Genomic DNA, 23,092 nt, shown 5'->3' on the forward strand with positions numbered 1-23,092 from the left:
CCCCCGTGCCAACTTTTTTGAGACCTGTAGCAGGCATTAAATTTTAAATGAGCTAATTAAGTGGATAAAAGTGTAAAATTTCTCAGTTTAAACATTTGCTACTTTATCTATGTTCTATTGTGAATAAAATATTGGCTCATGTGATTTGAAATTCCTTTAGTTTTCATTTTATTAAAATTTAAAAAACGTCCCAACTTTTCCGGAATTCGGGTTGTAGAATTCCATGTCGCCTCTTGTTATGTGTCGCTGTCGTGGTTGGGTAGGACAAAAACTACATAGAAAAGATACTTTTTATTACGTTGCGTTACATCTGGTTGGGACACACAGTGTTACAGTTTGATGTCCCTCAAAAAATCTAAGTATAAAAATATTAATGCTGACAAATCTAACAACTGAACCTGCAATTAGGGAAAGTGGAGAGAAGAGATCCAGTCTGGAGATGAGCAGGAACAGGTGATTTGCAAGGTAGACATGGAGATCCAGATTTTTTGTTTGTTCATTTGAATGTGAATATTTGAATATTTGAACTGAATATTTATCTTGTGACCATCTTTTGACTATTTTAACAAAAGCAACAATAATATAATAATTGGAGTAGTAATAATAATTATAACACACACACACACACACATAGAACATGGCTGATAAAATGAATTTCAAAACTACTGGTACTATCAGGAGAAATCAAAACCAGATAAATGCAGTATGTAATTTTTTGTCTGTACTAAAGAGTAAAATACCACAATATCTCAGCATGTCCACATTGCACACTGCACCTTTAAGGTTTTATGTACAAGAAATGTCTTCTTTTTTGTTTTGTTTTTTGAAAGAAGCAATATTATTAACAATTTTGATAGAAGAGACAAGCCCAATGCAAGAAATACAAGACAGCTTGACAGAAAAACTAAATATGGGTGAGTGAAATGGGTGTTTTAAGACATAATTGTCATGAGTACGGTGTAAATTTTAGGACATCCTCAGACCTCAGTCATTAAATGAAAAGGCGTCATGCCTCAGACTAAAAGGCTTCAGTCATAGGAAAAAACGGCATCGCGCCTCTGACTGAAAAGCTTCAGGTCTCAGGAAAAACGACGTCAGATGTCAGTTCTCATACAATTAACGTTAGGCATCAGATGAAACGGACTCAGACAAAAAGTCATTAGACGAAACGGACTCGGACAAAAAGTCATCAGACGAAACGGACTCGGACAAAAAGTCATCAGACGAAACGGACTCAGGCAAAAAGTCATCAGACGAAACAAACTCAGACAAAAAGTCATCGGACGAAACGGACTCAGACAAAAAGTCATCGGACGAAACGGACTCAGACAAAAAGTCATCGGACGAAACGGACTCAGGCAAAAAGTCATCAGACGAAACGGACTCAGACAAAAAGTCATCAGACGAAACGGACTCAGACAAAAAGTCATCAGACGAAACGGACTCAGGTGGAGTATCGCTTTGCCCCGCCCCATGTGACGTCACACGCACGCCGTTCACAGGAAGTGGTATATAATGGTTGATTGATGGCAAAAGGAGGTAAGCAGCGTCTGATATTTTATATTTTAGCAGTTTTATTCAAATGTTACACTAAATAAGTTATATAGGGAAGAGAACATGCTTTTCGAGAGTCTTGTGTGCACGTTTAAAAAGTTAGTTAGCCATATTGCAACTAGCGAGCTTTTATTTTGGACTAGTAAATTTCCCTTATCAATAAGATAGTAAGATACTGTATATATTTGAAATAAATAATGTCAAGATATAAGACTTATAAACCATTATAAATCATGTGGATTTAGCATGGTGTTTATTGCGTGTTATACATAATCATACTCATAAAAGTTACATCCACAAATAAGTAAGTTTTACACGTATAATTGTTATGATTATTTATGACATGAAACAACAAAGTTTTTCTATATATAATGCATTGTGGTTTTATTATAGTAAAAGTGTAGTAACGTTTTTTTTAGTGTAATGATTAATGTACCATTTGTATAACTACAGTTTTACTACAAACACCATGGTTAAACTATGGTTAGTAGCAAAACCATAGTTAATCTGTGGATACCATGATTTAACTATATCGACCATTTGTTTTTTATTTGTTTTTGGTTATTTTTCGTAAGGGTAACTTTACTACTTGGCCAAAATAAAAGCTCGCTAGTTGCAATATGGCTAACTAACTTTCTAAACGTGCACACAAGACTCTCGAAAAGCATGTTCTCTTCCCTATATAACTTAATTAGTGTAACATTTGAATAAAACTGTTAAAATATAAAATATCCTAAAATATACCTTTTGCCATCAATCAACCATGATATACCACTTCCTGTGAACGGCGTGCGTGTGACGTCACATGGGGCGGGGCAACGCTATATTCCACCTGAGTCCGTTTCGTCTGATGACTTTTTGTCTGATGACTTTTTGTCTGAGTCCGTTTCGTCTGATGACTTTTTGCCTGAGTCTGTTTCATCTGATGCCTAACGTTAATTGTATGAGAACTGACATCTGACGTCGTTTTTCCTGAGACCTGAAGCTTTTCAGTCAGAGGCGCAATGCCGTTTTGTCCGATGACTGAAGCCTTTTAGTCTGAGGCATGACGCCTTTTCATTTGATGATTGAGGTCTGAGGATGTCCTAAAATGTACACCATACATGAGACTTCTGTCATTTTGTTTTTTGGAAATGTTATCATATTTAGCTTAGGTTTTTTTTTTTTTTGCTGCTCTACTGTCTGCCGGTGATGTTTCCTGTGCTACCCTGATGTCTATTTAAATAGTCTGTTGGACTTCCTTAACAGTCAGTCACTCAGACATCTGCCAGTTTAATGAAATGGATGCAATCTATTCAAATTCTGAACTCGTATGTTCAACAACTGCTTCAATTAACAAATGCTCCCGGTACAAAGGTAAGACAATTTATCAACAAAAATCTAATTATGTCTGATAAACCATTTATTAGTATTTAAAATTAGAATCATATTATTTATTAGTCAAATATTCTGTAGCCTTTATTTTACTTTACATGTAGTATTCTAATAAGAGTTCTGCATTGATGATTAATTATACAGTGAAGCAGAACAAACACTTTTACACTATAAAATACTTCAAATAAATTAAAACAAAAGATTGACTCTTTTAAGTACTGTTAATTCTCATTAATTAATTCATTAATTCATTATGTATCAAAATCATCAAACAGCACTATAAACTTTTATTAAATAAATAAAACTTCTGAGTAAGAATGTGACATTTCCTTCCTTCAAGGAAGCATCACGAACTGTGGCTAAGTTCAGATTCATTCTTTATCATACTTCTTGTTTCACTCTGGTTTAAACTGGTTTTACCAAATATGGTGTTTGTGTGTGTGTGTGTGTGTGTGTGTGTGTTCTTGTTTTTGTGACATATCAGGACACAGCTCTGTATAATGACATGGGTATGACACAGGTATTACAAGGAGAGGGTGACTTATGAGGACATAACCCATGTCCCCATTTTTCAAAACGCTTATAAATCATACAGAATGAGTTTTTTTGAGAAAGTAAAAATGCACAAAGTTTCCTGTGAGGGTTAGGTGTAGGGTTGGTGTAGGGCCATAGAATATACAGTTTGTACAGTATAAAAACCATTACGCCTATGGGATGTCCCCACTTTTCACAAAAACAAACGTGTGTGTGTGTGTGTTATAGCCCACTCTAAGTTATGGGAACAAAATGTCCCCACAAAAATGGCAATTTCCTAAATCTGTTTGTACTGTACAAAATCATTACATCTATGTAATATTCCCACAAAACATGGAAACCCAACATGCAGGTTTGTGTGTGTAACTCAAACCAATATTTATTTACATGTTTGTCAAGTTCTTGAATTATACCGAGGATTAATCTAAATGAATAAATGTAAATGTACATTTACAGCAACATATTCCTCATAAAAATATATATATTTAATGTATCTAGTTCTTTTTCAAGCATTTGACTTGTATAAATAATTATTATAAACTTCTAATCACAGGCCAGGAGATCCTCAAGAAAGAAGTGACTGTTCATAAACGGATTAAAGATCTTCTGATAGTTCTCAGTGTCTGTCTGGTCTTTGCTTTCGGAGGAGTTTGTTCTCTGGCGATACTTCTTACACATGCTACAAGTAACTCATTTTACTTCTAAACTCATCCCTAAATATAAGCACTTATATTATATCTACACATATTTCAGATTGTATAAAAAAAAAAGAACCCAAGACACTTCCTCTGGTCTGAAATATTTGAGATTCTATTGATTTGTTTTGCAGATGTTGCTTTTTTAAATCCAGACTTCAATGTGTCTGTGTCTGATCAGGACCACAATGCCACAGGTGAGAAAAAAATTAATCAACCACAACAATTTCATTCCAATTTGTTCAGTCAATTATCAAATGCCCCACTCCATCTCATCATCACTGTTTCTTTGTTTTGGATGCAGATTACAAAGCACAGTTTGATGCGCTCCATAACCAGCATGAGGAGACACTTAGAAAGCTGAACAGATTAAATTGTATGTCTTGAGATCTTAAGATCTTAAGATTATATGTCTTTACATACCCTGTAATATAAAGAGAAAATGTGTCTGAAATAATGAATAATTGATTCATCTCTACCTGTTTTACTAAAGACAGCACAGGTTGTGCACTTTGTGCCGTCGACTGGGTTCATTCTGGAGGAAAGTGTTACTACTTCTCTAAGGTCAAGATGAACTGGACACAGAGTCGAGATCACTGTGTGACTCTAGGAGGACATCTAGTGATCATAAACAGCAAAACAGAACAGGTGTGTTCACCAGCTGATACATCCTTCTGAGATTCAATTTCATATTCTACAGTTAAATAGTTCACATCGAAACAAATCATCACTTCCTGGTTTCATTTTGTTTATCTAGAATTTATTTAGCAGATATTTTTAACAGAAACTTAAGTCTTTTTTTTTTAATAGAAGTTATTAATGTAAGTTTATTTGTTTGTGGTTGTGGTTTAGTCTGTCTTTAGCTGCTTCTTGGAAGGACAGATTGATTGAGAAAGTGTCTTTTTTTCAGGATTCTAGAGAGCAACTTTGTGCCTTTTTAAGGAATTATTAGGCACTTTTTACTGATGGTATAGAAATTTGATGTGTGATGTCAGTAGAATAGGAATTATATGCAACATGATCTCGAATGTGCTCAGCTGTGATTTCATGATGACTTTAAATACTATGCATTTTTTGTGCATTGCATCAGATCTCACTAGATGCATGTCACTGTTCTATTTGTTACCCTTCAGGATTTTGTTACTTCTAAAGTTAAAGTAACCCACTGGATTGGTCTCAATGATTTGGACACTGAGGGTCACTGGGTTTGGGTGAACAACCAGCCAGTTAATGATTCAGTAGAGTAAGATCTACATTCATGTTTAAAATACAACCTTTGCATTGAAAGAACAATATTGGAGGCAGATGTGTTTTGTGTTTTTCTCCACTGCAGATTCTGGATTAAACGAGAGAATGGAATCAGAGAGCCTGATAACTGGACTAAAGAACATCCGGACGGTGAGGACTGCACTGGTCTGGGACATCCTGGTGGAGAGACGGATTTCTGGTCGGATGCTTTCTGCTTTCTAGAGAAAAGATTTGTGTGTGAAGCTCCTGCAGCAGTTTAATTCACCGCTCCCGAATAGATTTTGGCCAATTGCTCACTTATATTTTTCAATGGAACACAAAGACACATTTTGAAGAATGAATGTACTTACAGTACACCCCCCCCCCCCCCCACCACACACACACACACGTACACATTTTTGTGCTTGGTGTGTACAAATGTTTATATTAGTGCTACCAGTATTACAACATCAGTATTGTAAATTTTTTGTAACACTTATTTTTTTTATTTAGTTCAATATTTTGTCATTGCAACATTTTAGTGTAATTTTCACTTGAAACTGCAATTGGATTGATATTGTAAACCTTTTAAAAAGTTTAATGTTATCCAGCCAGACACTATTGTGACCATCACAATGTTTACTCATTCTTTGACCACATTCAACAAAGCTGAATATTATGCAAATTCATGTATTAATGCTAGGCACCTTAAAGATAATGTGTACCAAAAATATTTGTCATATCTTTATGTTGACTTACTTTACTAGCCTTTTGTTATGGAGCTTTTATGCAGTCATCATCTTTTCATGGTGCAAACAGGAAATAAACTGCTCTGTGAAACTCCACATATTTCATTGAGACTCTTTATTTTTATAAGTGCACTGAAGCACGTCCTGATTTTGCTGAGTTCGATATGTTCCTAGGTCAACATATTTTGAATCAGCTTTACTGAAACATTCTGTAGAATGTATACTTGACAGCTAGTGTAAATAGTCACTGAAATTTGTATCTGAACTGAACTTTAGGGGAGAATTGTTTCAAAATGTATTGCAATTAAATAAGACTCAAATATCAAATATCTTTAGACATTTTCTCAACTTGACATTCTACTGTGAATGTAACATATAAATATGGTTAAATGTGACTTAAAAAAATTGCTACTGACAATGATGTTTCCAAAGACACAAGCTTGAATTATCACAATATTTTTTGGCAGATACACATCTCTGATACTTAAAAGAATAGAATAGAATAGAATAGAATAGAATAGAATAGAATAGAATAGAATAGAATAGAATAGAATAGAATAGAATAGAATAATAAAACTAGTACATTTTTAGTATATTTAGTACTTTTCCTATTTGGCGCCTAAACTCTGGAATAACCTACCTAACATTGTTCGGGAGGCAGACACTTGCAGTTTAAATCTAGATTAAAGACCCATCTCTTTAACCTGGCTTACACATAACATACTAATATGCTTATAATATCCAAATCCGTTAAAGGATTTTTAGGCTGCATTATACTACACTTCCCATACCACCCGATGTACTTGCTACATCATTAGAAGAATGGCATCTACGCTAATATTAGTCTGTTTCTCTCTTATTCAGAGGTCACCGTAGCCACCAGATCCAGTCTGTATCCCGATCAGAGGGTCACTGCAGTCACCCGGATCCAGTACGTATCCAGACCAGATGGTGGATCAGCACCTAGAAAGGACCTCTACATCCCTGAAAGACAGCGGAGACCAGGTCAACTAGAGCCCCAGATACAGATCCCCTGTAAAGACCTTGTCTCGGAGGAGCACCAGGACAAGACCACAGGAAACAGATGATTCTTCTGCACAATCTGACACTATTTAAACTGAACAGAGATGACATCACTGAATTCAATGATGAACTGCCTTTAACTATCATTTTGCATTATTGACACACTGTTTTCCTAATGAATGTTTATCAGTTGCTTTGACGCAATGTATTTTGTTTAAAGCGCTATATAAATAAAGATGACTTGACTTGACTTGCCTAAAGTACACTTGAGTCGTACACTTGAAATTAAAGAAATTTAGAATTCAGTTACTAATCACAAATTAACACATGTCTGATATGTGAACTATGAACCTGATCATATAATGCACACTATTTACTCAAGTGTTATATTTTTTCACTTTAAAATAATGGTCCAGATCACTAGTGTCACATGTTGGTTTCTGTTTGTTCCTGTCTGTCCTCATTTAATTTCCTATGCTCATCATTAGTTAATCTTCATCCCTTTAGATCACCGGTTTCTGGTTTTTAGTTATCCTCATCATCTGTCTGCCCTTCGTTATCTGCCCTATTTGAGTTTTAGCCCATTCTATTTTAAATAATGAATTGGTATTTCTTATACAATTTAATCTTTTTTAATTAGTTTAATCTCATTTAGTATTTATTCAGTTATTATCGATGTTAGTTGATAGTAGTAGCTGAAGTGTTACTGCAGTACTACACATTGGTCATGCATTACTTCCAGCATAGTAACCTATTAATGAAAAACCATTATTCTAAGCATTACCAAATTTTTTGCATTGTTACTTCCTACAGCATCATTACCAGCGATGGCCAATCTCACGTATTCAGCATACGATGCATGCAATTGACTCTGCTTTCATGCCACACTTACATTTCCATATGCTGTGAAAAAAACACTGCGGAGCAAAGAGGGAACTGAAAATACACAACGGACAATGTTCTCATGCCACATGTACCTCATGCAGTGAAAAAACAATGCGGAGCAAAGGGGGGATTAAAAATATGCTGACAGACAAGATACAGCAGTACAAACTCTAATATAAGTCTTGTTGATTTAAGCTTATGCACCTTAGTAACACAAACGCAGCTTTACACACAACTGTTAGACTGCATGGAGAGGATCTTGAGCCTCCAGTAGCTTCAAACACATGTCTGCTGCTCAGCAGTGCTTGGCTTTTTTACAGTTGGCATTACAATACAGTTCATTTGTTTGACAGAAACTTCTCTTATTTACGGAAGTTCTAAGCGGCCATGCATTATAATTTTTTTTCCTTTTTGTTTACGACTTATTTTTCTCGTTATCTCGACATAACGAAAGTTTGTTTTCTCATTATAACAACATAACAGTTTTACTGTTGCTATAGTAACAAACTCAACTTGGACACGCATCTGATGGACAACCATGCAGGCGCTCTTACTGTAGCATATATTTCAGCAAATTATGCTTCGCCTAGGTAATAACATCTACAATACTGTACATAAATAAAGGCTGATCAATCACTGTTGATTTTTCCAGAGACAGTACACCAAACGTTTAGTTTTTGTAATTAACCTGTTTAAATTGCAAAACCACGAACACAGACAGAGTGCCTTTAGAAGGATACAGAACTATTCTAAGATCTTGAGCTGCTTGGATTAAACTCACTTTTAATTTTCCATTTATTTGAAATAAAATTATATATAATTTGTAATTTTTATTAGTCATTATATATGGGGCTCCGTTTGTAAAGCTGCTCATGCTAAAAATAGCAGCAACATTTTGTCACATTTAGCTTCAAACAATGTAAAAAAAAAACGGTATGAATTTTTGACGCTCACTTTTTAGCACATTTACAACAATATTTGTCAACTTAGAGATATTTTAAATAGTTAAATATAAATATTAAATGTCAAACCTAAATGTTAATTTGTTAAATATAAATGCTAAATCTAAATCTAAATCTAAATGTTAAATGTTAATTTAGCCTATGAGGCGCACGGACTCGCTTCGCCCTTAGGAGTTAAAGCTCATTCCACGAGAGCAGTGGCTTCTTAACAAGCTTTTCTCAGTGGATCTTCAATGGATGATATCTGTGCTGCGGCAGGTTGGTCCTCACCGAGTACTTTTATCAAGTCTTATAGTTCTGTCCGCTTAAGCAGATGCTTCCTTGGATCCCAGCTATCAGGTATGTCAGGCGTTATGGTATAGCGTTCCCATACCGGTGACGTCATTGCAACATCGAAGTGACCTATGAAAGGGAACATCTTGGTTACGTATGGTTCCCTGAATAGGGAACGAGATGCTGCGGTCCTAGCCGTTCCATACCTTGATAGCATTCTTCTTCTTCAGTTCATGAAATCTGAGCGAAATAGCGTGCGGCACCCAGGTATACGATGCGTGCGCATGCGTAAGGGCGGTGCCAAGCGCTATTTGGCCAATAGGATTGGCGAGATGGTATAGGGCTTCAGACATTCGTCACACCGAAGGGTGTTCCCATACCGGTGACTTATCTGCGATGACCGCAGCATCTCGTTCCCTATTCAGGGAACCATGGTTACATACGTAACCGAGATGTTTTCCTACTAAACGTACACATCATTCTGCACGTCCTGATTTTGCTGAGTTAGATGTGTTCCTAGGTCAACATATTTTGTTGACCCTGGAACAACATTTTACTTCAAAAATATATTCTTGACCATATCCCTACACCTAAACCTAACTCTAACCATGAGTAATCCCTAAAATCAGAGGAAATTATACATGAATGACACTGATGTACAAGCACCAAACAGTGATTTTAAGCGTAAACTTCACAAAATCTATAAACTGGTTCTTCAAATCTGATTGGTTAATCACAATGTTGTTCCAGGGACAACAAAGATGTTGTCCCAGGAACATGTCTCACTTGGTAAAATCAGGTTCTGCCTGGCATTCACATTTTTCCCTAACATTAATATCTACACACACCTTATGCATAAAATCCTGCCTAAAACCTTCTTCCCTTAAAAAACGTAATCAATATTCTACTCTGTGCCCTCTGTGAAAGCGGTCATACTGCCAACAACACCTACAAACTAAGCAGCATATAGCGCCCTCTCGCGGCTGTAGACGGTCATGTTTTCTCTTGGTTCTTGGGTCTAAATAAATGCGACTTACAGTCCGGATAATGACTACCTAAAAAAATAAACACGTTTGGTGGAACTGTATTTGAAGAGTAAGCTAGTGTCACTTTTATGAAAAGTGTAGGGCTTATTATGACCTGTAGCCATAATAGCCAGCCACGAGGGGTCTCACTTTGACTGAATGTTATGTCCTCACCATAGACTGTATCACTCATCATGTCATCACTCTCTGTCATGTTCGCATGCTTAAACGGCCGCAAGAGCCTATTTCCCCGCCCGCCCCTGACCAGGTACGGTAACTATTGACGCTATTGTTGTTCAAAATGTCCAACGAATGGGCGTTAGCCGAGAGCATTGGCTCTTGCTGGCGTTTAAGCATGCGAACCTTTTCATAAAAGTGACACTAGCCTGTTCTTCAAATACAGTTTCTCCAAACGTGTTTATTATTTTAGGTAGTCATTATCACGATTTTATTTTATTCGTTACTTATTTGACACAATGCTATAAACACACACTGACCTCATCGAGCTTTTATTTTGGCACTTCCGCCATTTTGAATTTGCATATTAGCTAAATATTTAGTTTCAACTGAAACATTTAGATTCAACATTAAGTTTTAGATTTAGATTTAACATTTGATTGAACCTTTAGATTTAGATTTAACTTTTAGATTTAACATTTATATTTAACATTTATATTTAACATTTAGATTTATATTTAACATTTAGATTTATATTTAACATTTAGATTTTACATTTAGATTTTACATTTACATTTACATTTAGATTTAACATTTAGATTTATATTTAACATTTAGATTTAACATTTAGATTTAACATTTAGATTTAGCATTTATATTTAACATTTAACATTTAGGTGTAATATTTAATATTTATATTTAACTATTTAAAATATCTCTAAGTTGACAAATATTGTTGTAAATGTGCTAAAAAGTGACCGTCAAAAATTCATACCAGTTTTTTAAACATTGTTTGAAGCTAAATGTGACAAAATGTTGCTGTTATTTTCAGCGTGAGCCGCTTTACAAAGGACATCCTATAATTATATGCTGTGGCAGATATCATGTGCGTTACAAGCTTCAGTTTGAAAAGAACGTTCATGTGCAGTGTGTGTGTGTGCAGAAAAAACGATTACAACATTATAGAACAAAACTGAATTAAATTAGCCTAAGCATTTTACATATACATCACATTTTCTCATCAATATGGTTAACAATAAATATTAATGGAAAAAAAGCACATCACAAATCAGAAATCAGAATCAGAATCAGAATCAGAAAGAGCTTTATTGCCAAGTATGCTTGCGCATACAAGGAATTTGTTTTAGTGACATAAGCTTCCAGTAAACAGACACACAACAACACACAGAAAAAAAAAAAAAAAAAAAAAAAAAAAAAAAAAAAAAAAAAAACACAATTACGGGAGAATTACAAATTGTCAAATAAATAAGTGTATAAACAATTGTGCTATAAATGATAATGGAATAGGATCGAGTGAGATGCAGGAATGTTCTAGGATGGAGGGGTAACAAATAAATATAAGGATATTGCACATTTTTGCATAAGCATAAGTTTAAGTGGAAAACATTTAACTGTTCATGAGGTAGATTGCCTGGGGGAAGAAACTATTCTTGTGCCTTGCTGTTCTTGTATTTGCGGCTCTGAGGCGCCGGCCAGATGGCAAAAGTTCAAAGATGGGGTGACTTGGATGTGAGGGATCCAGAGTGATTTTCTGAGTCCTTTTCCTCACTCTGGATGTGTACAGTTCTTGGAGGGTGGGCAGGGGAGCACCAATAATCCTTTCAGCAGTCCGAACAGTTCTCTGTAGTCTTCTGATATCTGATTTTGTAGCTGAACCAAACCAGACAGTAATTGAAGTACACAGGACTGACTCAATGACGGCTGAGTAGAACTGTTTCAGCAGCTCCTGTGGCAGGTTAAACTTCCTCAGCTGGCGAAGGAAGTACAACCTTTGTTGGGCTTTTTTCACAATGGAGCCAATGTGATTGTCCCACTTCAGGTCCTGAGAGATGGTGGTTCCCAGGAATCTGAATGACTCCACTGCAGCCACAGTGCTGTTCATGATGGTGAGTGGGGAAAGTGCAGGGGGGTTTCTCCTAAAGTCCACAGTCATCTCCACTGTTTTGAGCGTGTTCAGCTCCAGGTTGTTAAGACTGCACCAGACAGCCAGCTGCTCAACCTCCTGTCTGTAAGCAGACTCGTCACCGTCCTGGATGAGGCCGATGACTGTAGTGTCGTCTGCAAACTTCAGGAGCTTGACAGAGGGGTCTTTAGAGGTGCAGTCGTTGGTGTACAGGGAGAAGAGCAGAGGGGAGAGAACACATCCCTGAGGGGCACCAGTGTTGGTGGAGCAGCTGTTTGACATGAATTTCCCCAGTCTCACTAACTGTTGCCTATCTGTCAGAAAGCTGGTGATCCACTGACAGATAGAGCTAGGAACAGAGAGCTGGGTCAGTTTGGTCTGGAGGGTTGTTGGGATGATGGTGTTGAAAGCCGAACTAAAGTCCACAAACAGGATCCTCACATAAGTCCCTGTTTTGTCCAGATGTTGCAGGATGAAGTGCAATGCCATGTTGATTGCATCATCCACGGACCTGTTTGCTCGGTACGCAAACTGCAGGGGGTCCAGTAAGGGTCCAGTGATGTCCTTCAGATAAGCCAGAACCAGCTTTTCAAACGACTTCATGACGACAGACGTTAGAGCCACAGGTCTGTAGTCGTTAAGTCCTGTTATCTTGGGTTTCTTTGGAATGGGGATTATGGTGGAGCGTTTGAAGCAGGAAGGCACTTCACACAACTCCAGAGATCTGTTGAAGATCTGTGAAAAGATGGGGGCCAGCTGGTCAGCACAGATTTTCAGACAGGCTGGTGTAACGCCATCTGGGCCTGGTGCTTTTCTTCTTTTGTTTTTCTTGAAGACCTGGCGCACATCATCTTCACAGATTTGAAGAGCAGGAGGTATGGAGAGGGGGATTGCAGGAGGTGTTAATGGTTGTGCAGGGAGATGGTCAGAGTGGGTGTTGGGGGTTTCAAATCTACAATAAAACTCATTCAGGTCGTTAGCAAGTCGTTGATTAGCCTCAGTGCAAGGGGATGGTGTCTTGTAGTTTGTGATGGCTCTCAGTCCTCTCCAAACTGAAGTAGAGTCGTTGGAAGTAAACTGGTCTTCCAACTTTTTAGCATAGGTCTTTTTAGCCGCTCTAATCTCTTTGTTCAGTGTGTTCCTGGCCTGATTGTACAAGACCCTGTCCCCATTTCTGTAGGCATCCTCTTTGGCCTGACGAAGGTGTCTGAGTTTTACTGTAAACCATGGCTTATCATTGTTGAATGTTAAATAAGTCCTGGTAGGAATGCATATATCCTCACAGAAACTAATATAGGATGTTACAGTCTCTGTGAGTTCGTCCAGATCGGTGGTAGCAGCTTCAAAAACGCTCCAGTCTGTGATGTCAAAACAAGATTGTAAATCCTGCTCTGTTTCGCTGGTCCATCTCTTCACAGTCTTTACTACAGGTTTAGCAGATTTAAGTTTCTGCTTGTAGGTCGGTATAAGATGAACCAGACAGTGATCAGAACGTCCCAAAGCTGCTCGTGGAACAGAGTGATATGCATCCTTTATTGTGGTGTAACAGTGATCCAGTATATTACTGTCTCTGGTGGGACAGGTAACATGCTGTCTGTATTTTGGCAGTTCACGGGAGAGATTGGCTTTATTAAAGTCCCCAAGAATGATTAAAACAGAGTCCGGGTGTTGTTGTTCTGTGTCTGTGATCTGATCAGCGAGTTTCTGTAAAGCTGAGCTCACATGTGCTTGAGGTGGAATGTAAACACTGACCAGAATGAGCGAGTGAAACTCCCGCGGCGAATAGAACGGCTTGCAGTTGATAAACTGCGTTTCTAGATCAGGACAGCACATCTTCTTTAACACAGTTACATCTGTACACCACCGTTCATTGATGTAAAAGCATGTCCCGCTTTTACATCAATGGAAGAATGGAAACTATAAGAAATAGAAAATAAGTGAACCACTTATAGTTTCCAAATAGCCTACACCGTTAAATCCTGTCCTACTGAAGATACAGTACACAGAACATTTCCGCTTATTAACTACCTAATCATGTGCCTAAAAGAATCACAAATAAAGATGCAAACAGAATACAGAATACAGTGACATCAACCTTGGTTTTGATAAGCAGTTATTTTATGACCCAGAATGCGTTGGTGAAACTCATGCATCTAGCAAGAACTTAATACACAAAATAATCATGTTGATTAAAGCATTTTAACATTTATGAATTAATTAAATGTCAGTAATGAACAAGACTGCACAAATTATAGCGATCACGAGGAAGGTCCGTGTACAGTAAAGTGAACAGTGTACAGTTATACTCAGGTCTATAGTGCCACCTGCTGGTGCAGTTTTGTAACTTATTAGAGAAAATTATGTCGTTGTGTCGAGATAATGAGAAAATTAAGTCGTTATAATGAGAAAATGACTTTCGTTATGTTGAGATAAAGAGAAAATTAAGTCATTATAACAAGAAAACAAAAAGGAAAAAAATAATAAAGCATGGCCGCTTAAAACACTGTAAAACCCGACACGTTAACTTAACTCAAACCGTTTGAGTAAACCGATTGCCTTGACTGTAAAACCCGACAAGTAAACTTAACTCAAACGGTTTGAGTAAACAGATATCCTTAAGTTATGTTAACTCAAACCATTTGAGGAAACCGATTGCCTTAAACCATTTAAGTTGAAAAAACTAACAGTTATAAGTACTCTGAATTCAGTTGAGTTCACTGAAAGAAGATATACATTGCAATTAAGTAATTAAGTGATTAATTTAGTGATAATTGAGCTTTAGTGATGAACGGTCCGTGTACCTTCGTATAATTAGTTTTTTAATTTTATATTGACATCTGAAAAATGAAAAAACTGCACATTTTTCTTTTTTTTCATGTCAGGTACAGGAAACGAATAAACAACTTGAATATTCGATCCCTACATGTGGGCGGTAATGAAACGCCCCCCTCCGCTGATTGGTCAACCAAACATTACAACATAATGATAGTCCTAAAAACATAATAAGAGTCCTACGGATTCTTAACGTGATTATTTCTACTACATTTTATCTCTTTCTCTTCATCATTTTGGTCCTTTGGCACACGACTGTTTTATTATAGTACCCACCTATCATAATCTGTCTGGCAAAGCTGCGCGACTCACTGCAGCGCGGGGAGAATATCGACTATTGTAGCGAAGCGCAGATTTATGTCAACATGTAAAGTTAGTCATAACTTTTGTTTTAGACAATATGCTGCACTTTAAACCATGGGGGAACTTAAATAAAATGACAGATATGAATATAAATTAGCACATATATTATTTTTCTATTTTGAGTTTTATTCATAGAGCACTTTACGCAAATTTCGGAAATCATAGGTTGTTTTCCCACTAGCATGGGACTAATGGTTCGTCCTAGTGCTTGTTCCAGTGACTGAATTTAGTGAAATGTGAATTCGATGTCATGATTTGAATGTAAACTCATTTGAGTTATAAGAACATATCAAAACCCTGAAATAACACTTCGAACAATAAACCATAGATCAGTGTCAGAAATTAACTTTCCCATAAGGGCACCTGATTTTCATTTTTTTTATTATTATTATTATTTTTTTTTTACATTTTACATTTTACCTTTTGTATGTCATATTTAATGTAAAATTTTTACATAAAAACATTAGAATAATATGACAATAGGCTGTTACCAATTAAATCAGTATTCAGAGATATAGACCCTGTGTCTGAAGATACTTTTATAGATGTATTACAGTTTAATGCTGATCAGACAGCTGTACGTGCATTTACATAGCAATTACAAATGTATAATGATTAAGATTAATGTTTTCTACAACATTTTTAATACAGAAATATGAAAAAAAAATTATAATGAAATGAAAATGATTCTTGAATTATTAAAGTAATATCACCACTAGATGGCGGTATTTCATTGTGTTAATAAAGAAGCCTTTTATTCAATCTATTCGTTCAAATGCTTCATTAATTGATTCAGAAATAAAATCAAGTTCTTGTCTATAATAATTGGTCAGTGAATTGTTGTCTATAATAATGGATCTTTCAAAGACTGTGAATCTTTAAGGAACGATACACCATTCTTTGCTCCTACTGTGAGTCACACAGCTGTTCTGTGACGTGGGCAGCGAAAATACACATTTTCTATGCTATCAGTTAGATGGCCAGTACCCAATATGAATTAAATAAACTCAGCTTATTGTCTAAAACTACCTATGTTCACATAAATGAATAGTGGTCTGCGCTTGTCTAATACATTCTCCCCCCGCTGCAGTGCACAAACTATAAGTTGTGAGTGCAGGTGCGAAGTAAATTAATATTTACTTGATAAACTAAATGTTTCACTGGTAGGTTACAAAATTTATGCCTACACAAAATAAAGTTCTGTAGGGTTTGCCTTGGTACGGTTTGTGTCAAGCCATTCGTTAATCTGGGCTGCATTTCTCGATAACGATCGGTTTTAGCGCTGAAGATATTTCTACGAGTCATTTTACGATCGTCCGTTATTGTTTCATGTGCATTTCCCAAAAATGCACTTAACACAGTCGCACGTAGCCGTGCTTTAAGTGCTACTTAGGAGTCTCTATCCGTTTGTCAAGATGAAATGTCATCTTATAGAATGCCTCGGAATTGTAGAAGGCCTACACAATCCTTTATTGAAATGTTTACCTAACATCTCTGCGTTCCAGATAACTCGGATATTATATTATATTATATTATATTATATTATATTATATTATATTATATTATATTATATTATATTATGGTATAGTGTATAATATTATACTTTACATAATAATAATATTAATAATAATAATCATAATAAAAATAATAAATATAGAGAGAGAGAGAAACGTGATTTTCACCTGTTTTTCTTGCACGTCAGCAAGTTATTGACAGAACCCATGCCCCAAGCATATTTCCTACATTACTTATTTTATTAATTTTTTGTTCAGTCATTTAATTTAGATGTATTTGTATTGTTTTCTGTGCTTTTTAATTATTTAATAATAATTTAAAAAACATTGTAAGAAGAAAGATTTATGCGGTCACCTGCAGGGCAATCAGCAGATTAGAAATTAAACTTTATTCAAGTGCAATGTGATTATAAGGATTTGATTGTACTTTATTGTACATTTTTTACTCGTTTTTGCGGTTGTTTTAAATGAATTCATAAATCAAAAAATTAAAAAAGGCAGAAAAAATTTAAATACACATAATGTAGGAAATATACTTCAAAATTATACATTGATAATCTATAAATGACTTGCTGACTTGCACGAAAATGCAATGCAATGCAATGTGAAAATTTGCATAAAGTGCTGTATGAATAAAACTCAAAATAGAAAAGTAATAAATAATAGATGTGCTAATTTCTATTCATATCTGTCATTTTAAGTGACAAAAAAAAAAAAAGTGACGTGACATTCAGCCAAGTATGGTGACCCATACTCAGAATTTGTGCTCTGCATTTAACCCATCCGAAATGCACACACACAGAGCAGTGAACACACACACACACTGTGAGCACACACCCGGAGCAGTGGGCAGCCATTTATGCTGCGGCGCCCGGGGAGCAGTTGGGGGTTCGGTGCCTTGCTCAAGGGCACCTAAGTCGAGGTATTGGAGGTGGAGAGAGAACTGTACATGCACTCCCCCCACCCACAATTCCTGCCGGCCCGGGACTTGAACTCACAACCTTTCGATTGGGAGTCCAACTCTCTAACCATTAGGCCACGACTTCCCTTTTATTTCAATTTCAAGTTCCCTCATAGTTCAAAATGCAGCATATTGTCTTAAACAAAAGTTATAACTAGATGTTCACATAAACTGAAAGCGGTCTGCACTTCGCTACAATTCTCAATACAAATCCTTTTTTTCAGATTTCAATATCAAATTAAAAAATGAATTATACGAAGGTACACGGACCCCATGAACACCTGCTGTTAACAAACAGAATTACTGAAGAAAAGAGAGAAAGGAACTAAAGCTGACTTCAGACACAGCCTCACTCAAACCTGACAAGTTATGTTAACTCAAACCGTTTGAGGAAACCGATTGCCTTAAACCATTTAATTTGAAAAAACTAACAGTTATGAGTCTTCTGAACTTAATTCAGTTGAGTTCACTGAAAGAAGATATACATTGCAGTGATTAACTGAGTGATAATTGTTAATTAGTAATGAACAGCTGCTGTTAACAAACAGAATTACTGAAGAAAAGAGAAACACAAGAACTACTAGAACTGACTTCAGACACAGCCTTAGATGAAATTAACTGAAAAAAAATACATGAAATCTCTCAAGATCTGATTAAACAACCCCACAAACAGCATCACCAGCTCCACTAATTAATAACCAGACTGACTTTATTTCTGTCAGACGTCTACAGAAGATCTTATTGAGAATGAACTAAGGTTTAGATGTTGATTTATTGTTTCATTTGCATGTTAGAGATCAGTGTTTGCTTTAGTTGGGCTCTTGACCCTTGATTTCTGTCTTAGTCTTTTCTCTGGCTGTTATAACCGTGTGTTTCTAAAACAAATTGGTTGTAATTCAAAAGCCCAGAAGAAATGCCATCAGGTGTTAACCTGTACCTAGGTGTAGGTTGTTATACTTGATATTGGTGATGATAATTATTCATTATTATTCACAATTATTGATCCGTACGGAGTCCAATCTCTGATTAAATAGATGTTGTGTAATTAATAGAAGTGTTTCTAGTAAAAATGACACTAAGAGCCTGTGGTTCTGTGATAATCAGTTAATATAAAAATGACTTTCTAAACAATTTGTACACATAAAATGTTCTTCTATGCCAGTAGTTGGTCAAACACAGACATCAATAATCAGAATACATGCAGAATACAGCATGAAAAACATGCTGCAATGAATGCTGGGTACTATTGTTGTACAAAACTCATCCATGGCTCCCAGCATGCTCTGCAGCATTTTTTTTATGGTCACCATTGTTGACCAACATGGTTACTTCAAATGAAACAATAAATCAACATCTAAACCTTAGTTCATTCTCAATAAGATCTTCTGTAGACGTCTGACAGAAATAAAGTCAGTCTGGTTATTAATTAGTGGAGCTGGTGATGCTGTTTGTGGGGTTGTTTAATCAGATCTTGAGAGATTTCATGTATTTTATTTCAGTTGATTTCATCTAAGGCTGTGTCTGAAGTCAGTTGTAGTGGCTCTTGTGTTTCTCTTTTCTTCAGTAATTATGTTTGTTAACAGCAGCTGTTCATCACTAATGCTCAATCAGCACTTAGTTAATCACTTAATTACTTGAATGCAAAGTTTTAAAACTTACATGGTTTAAATCAAGGCAATCTGTTTACTCAAACGGTTTGAGTTAAGTTAACTTGTCGGGTTTTACAGTGAACTTCCGTATTTATTAAATCTTCATCTGACCAAGATCTTCTGTGCTCTAAGTCACTCACAAATCTTTTGACAGTTCAATAATCTCTATTTGTTTTTTGCTAAATATTGTTTGTTTTGATGCCTTTTGCAAGACATTGCATTGTTTCATACTTTTCATCTTAAGATAGATCTTTCTTCCTCACCCTATTTTATGAGAACTGTGACTTGCTTAGTAATGTGTATGAGTCATTATCTGGCTCGGCTCGGTGTTCATCTTCAGTTCTCTCTTCACAGCAGTTCAGTCAGTGTACTGTTTGAGTGCATGCATTACTCCGGGATATTGGTTTGTTTGAACTCAGAGGGAGTGTCAGCCACATTAAACAAGTTAACAGCTTAAGTCATTTGTGGATTAATGCGCATTGGAGACGCGAACCGTTTAAAATGATTCAGTTCCATTTGGTGAACTGGTTCAAAAAGATCCAGCTACATCGAATGATTCGTTCGCGAACCGGATATCACAAACTCTCTCACAACAGACACAGAAGAGAAGACAATGCTGAATAAAGTCGTAGTTTCTGCTATTTTTAGAACGAAATGTATTTTCGATGCTTCAAAATATTCTAATTGACCCTCTGATGTCACATGGACTACTTTGATGATGTTTTTCTTACCTTTCTGGACATGGACAGTATACCTTACACACAGTTTAAATGGAGGGACTGAGAGCTCGCGGACTAAATCTAAAATATCTTAAACTGTGTTCAGAAGATAAATGGAGGTCTTACTGGTTTGGAACGACATGAAGGTGAGTTATTAATGGCATAATTTAGATTTTTGGGTGAACTATCCCTTTAATACTTCGTACACATCAATATTTAATGAGGTTAACTTGTAACGTTATCCTGCACGAGATCAACAAGCCTGTTTTCATTGCAGCCACTTTAAATACAAGATATACATTCGATCTACGTCAGAGCACTCACAAATCTTTCTGCAGCATTGTTAGCAGGGCGGCCAGAGTGATTTTTGACTCTCTCGACGGCGGCGGTGTGAACGCACAGTTAGATGTTATTCCCCCAAGATCCAGTCAAAATGTAGCAAACCTTTGTCCACAATTATGGTAAGAGAGGGGCCCCTCCATAAACTGGGCCCTGGAATGTGCTGTCCACTACATCACTGAGGAAGTTAATATTTCAATAATTTACCAACACATTCACATATTTACGATTTGATGTCACTTAATGGTAACATTAGCATTCAGGTAAACAATTTAAATATTTCTATTTTTAGTGTTTAATTAATTATTTGCTTTTTATCAACTCACAAACCCACTGCAGTTCCTACATTAAGCCTAGTTTGGGAAACCCTGGTTTAATATAATGTGTAATGCATTTTATGATGTTGATTTATTTTTTTATTTTTTTTAATATATATATATATATATATATATATATATATATATATATATATATATATATATATATATATATATCAATTCAATGATAAGTTTAAAACAAGTTATAAAAAAAGTAGTCTAAAAGTAATCTAAAAAGTCTGAATACATTACCTGAGTAACCTAGATTGTGTTACTAACTACAGTTTTCATCATGTAATCAGTAATGGATTTTTTATTTAATCTGCCCAGCTCTGTTCCTGTCTGTTTTAATAAGAATGACATTTCATGACTTCCTTTTTCTCAACAATCTCAAGCAGCAGTCTCATAGTGCACATGTTCGGTCAGGCTCATGAAATGGATTCAGTCTATGCAAATTCTAGTTTCATGCGTCCAACAATTGCATCAGGTGAAAAACCCTATCAACGCAACGGTAAGGCAGGAGCATTATCAGTATGCAATGAAATTTCTATTTTAAAGGTTTAGCACTGGTACTGTATTATGTTCATTCAACAATTGCACATTTGGCAGATGCCTTTGTCCGAAACATCTTACACCGCATCGAGGTAGACCTATCTTATTTGTTCATGTATTTCAATTAAATGCTTTCAATTAGTTTAAAATGTTAAGTAAAAAAATAAAACGTATAGCCTGAATGCACTGTAAGTCACTTTGGATAAAAGCGTCTGCTAAATGCATGAATGTAAATGTAAAATACAGGATTAGACAATAAGAACATTTGTCAAAAATGTAAACTTAAATCTGTTAAAAGCATAAATATACATAAATATTTGCTTAAGTAGCAGTGATGTGTGAACTCGTGTGAAATTTGCCTTTTTGCTTTCTGTGGGTGGACCAAGTGTCCATGTTTTCAAGATGCTTTAATGAGCAGTGGTATATTTTGATTTACTACAAGACTACACTTTACAAAATGCTAATTCAGGAGTAGTTTCAGACAGCTTTGCTGGAGTGATTAAAGAGTTCAGAAATATATAAAAATATTTTCTCATATTTTCTTTATCTCATAAAATTTCTGACCCCAGTTAACTCCACTCAAATGCAAGAACGAGAGCGAGAAGTTACTTCCCCAAAGCCGACTAAAGTTCTTCTGATTGTTCTGGGTTTCTCTCTTGTTTTTGCTCTTGGAGGTCTCTGCGCACTGGGGATGCTTTGTGAGTATAACTGATACTAGATCTTTGCTCTGTTCTCAAGAAGAGAGACAGAAAAAAGGGAAACGGAGTAAAAAATACAACCTTATTTTATCACTTCCTTAACCGTATGATACTGGTTGATCACAACAGGGAGAATGTGCTACATCCACATTACATTCATACTATAGAATGTAAAATTCTTTTCAGCTGTGGAGTAATTACTTAATCAAAAAAGGAACCTACTCAAAAGTATGCGACTTAGAACGCAGCCCAAATGTGCCGCATATGACCTAAAAAGTTAAGCTAAAACATTTTGATCCCCCTGGTGGCTGGCTGCAGGATAGGTCATAAACCCTGCCCTCTCCATGTAAACGAATAGAACATGAGCCCAAAACTATTTTAGGTAATTTAAATAATTAACTAATAGCAATGCATGTTCTTAAAGGGATAGTTCACCCAAAAAATTGGGGGAAGTCATGGCCTAATGGTTAGAGAGTGGGACTTGTAATCCAAAGGTTGTGAGTTCGAGTTTTGGGCCAGCAGGAATTTTAGGTGGGGGGTTTGAATGTACAGCGCTCTCTCCACCCTCAATACCATGACTGAGGTGCCCTTGAGCAAGGCACTGAACCCCCAACAGCTCCCCGGGCACCGCAGCATAAATGGCTGCCCTCTGCTCTAGGTGTATGTTCACGGTGTGTGTGTGTGCTCTTTGGATGGGTTACACGCAGAGCACGAATTCTGAGTATGGGTCACCATACTTGGCTGTA

At 36.2% G+C, this 23,092-nt stretch overlaps 2 protein-coding genes across 7 annotated transcripts in view; both read left to right on the forward strand.

The window, feature by feature from the left end:
- LOC132145109 (CD209 antigen-like protein C) overlaps window positions 1–23,092 on the forward strand; it is a 39,212-nt gene that overhangs the window by 12,392 nt on the left and 3,728 nt on the right. Inside the window, exons 1-2 of one of the 3 annotated variants that reach the window (XM_059555850.1) lie at window positions 21,497–21,607; window positions 22,218–22,346. The exons of the other annotated variants lie outside the window; for them this stretch is intronic. Coding sequence (XP_059411833.1) covers window positions 21,511–21,607; window positions 22,218–22,346 — 226 coding nt within the window. The 5' untranslated portion in view covers window positions 21,497–21,510. Of the gene's footprint in view, window positions 1–21,496; window positions 21,608–22,217; window positions 22,347–23,092 lie in introns of those variants that run through there. 3 annotated transcript variants of the gene reach the window in all.
- LOC132145110 (CD209 antigen-like protein C) lies at window positions 764–5,769 on the forward strand. 4 transcript variants are annotated; one of them, XM_059555852.1, is made up of 7 exons: window positions 764–914; window positions 4,016–4,147; window positions 4,292–4,354; window positions 4,462–4,533; window positions 4,651–4,805; window positions 5,291–5,400; window positions 5,491–5,769. In XM_059555852.1, exons 1-7 carry the CDS (start codon window positions 800–802, stop codon window positions 5,663–5,665), a joined length of 822 nt encoding a protein of 273 aa, XP_059411835.1. In that variant the 5' UTR covers window positions 764–799; the 3' UTR covers window positions 5,666–5,769. The 4 variants fall into 4 exon arrangements, with proteins under 4 accessions (XP_059411835.1, XP_059411836.1, XP_059411837.1 ...); XM_059555853.1 differs by having other exon boundaries at window positions 4,313–4,354; XM_059555854.1 differs by lacking the exon at window positions 764–914 and adding an exon at window positions 2,754–2,910.

The sequence above is a fragment of the Carassius carassius genome, chromosome 8 (genome assembly GCF_963082965.1).
Source record: "Carassius carassius chromosome 8, fCarCar2.1, whole genome shotgun sequence".
Taxonomy (NCBI): Eukaryota; Metazoa; Chordata; class Actinopteri; order Cypriniformes; family Cyprinidae; genus Carassius; species Carassius carassius.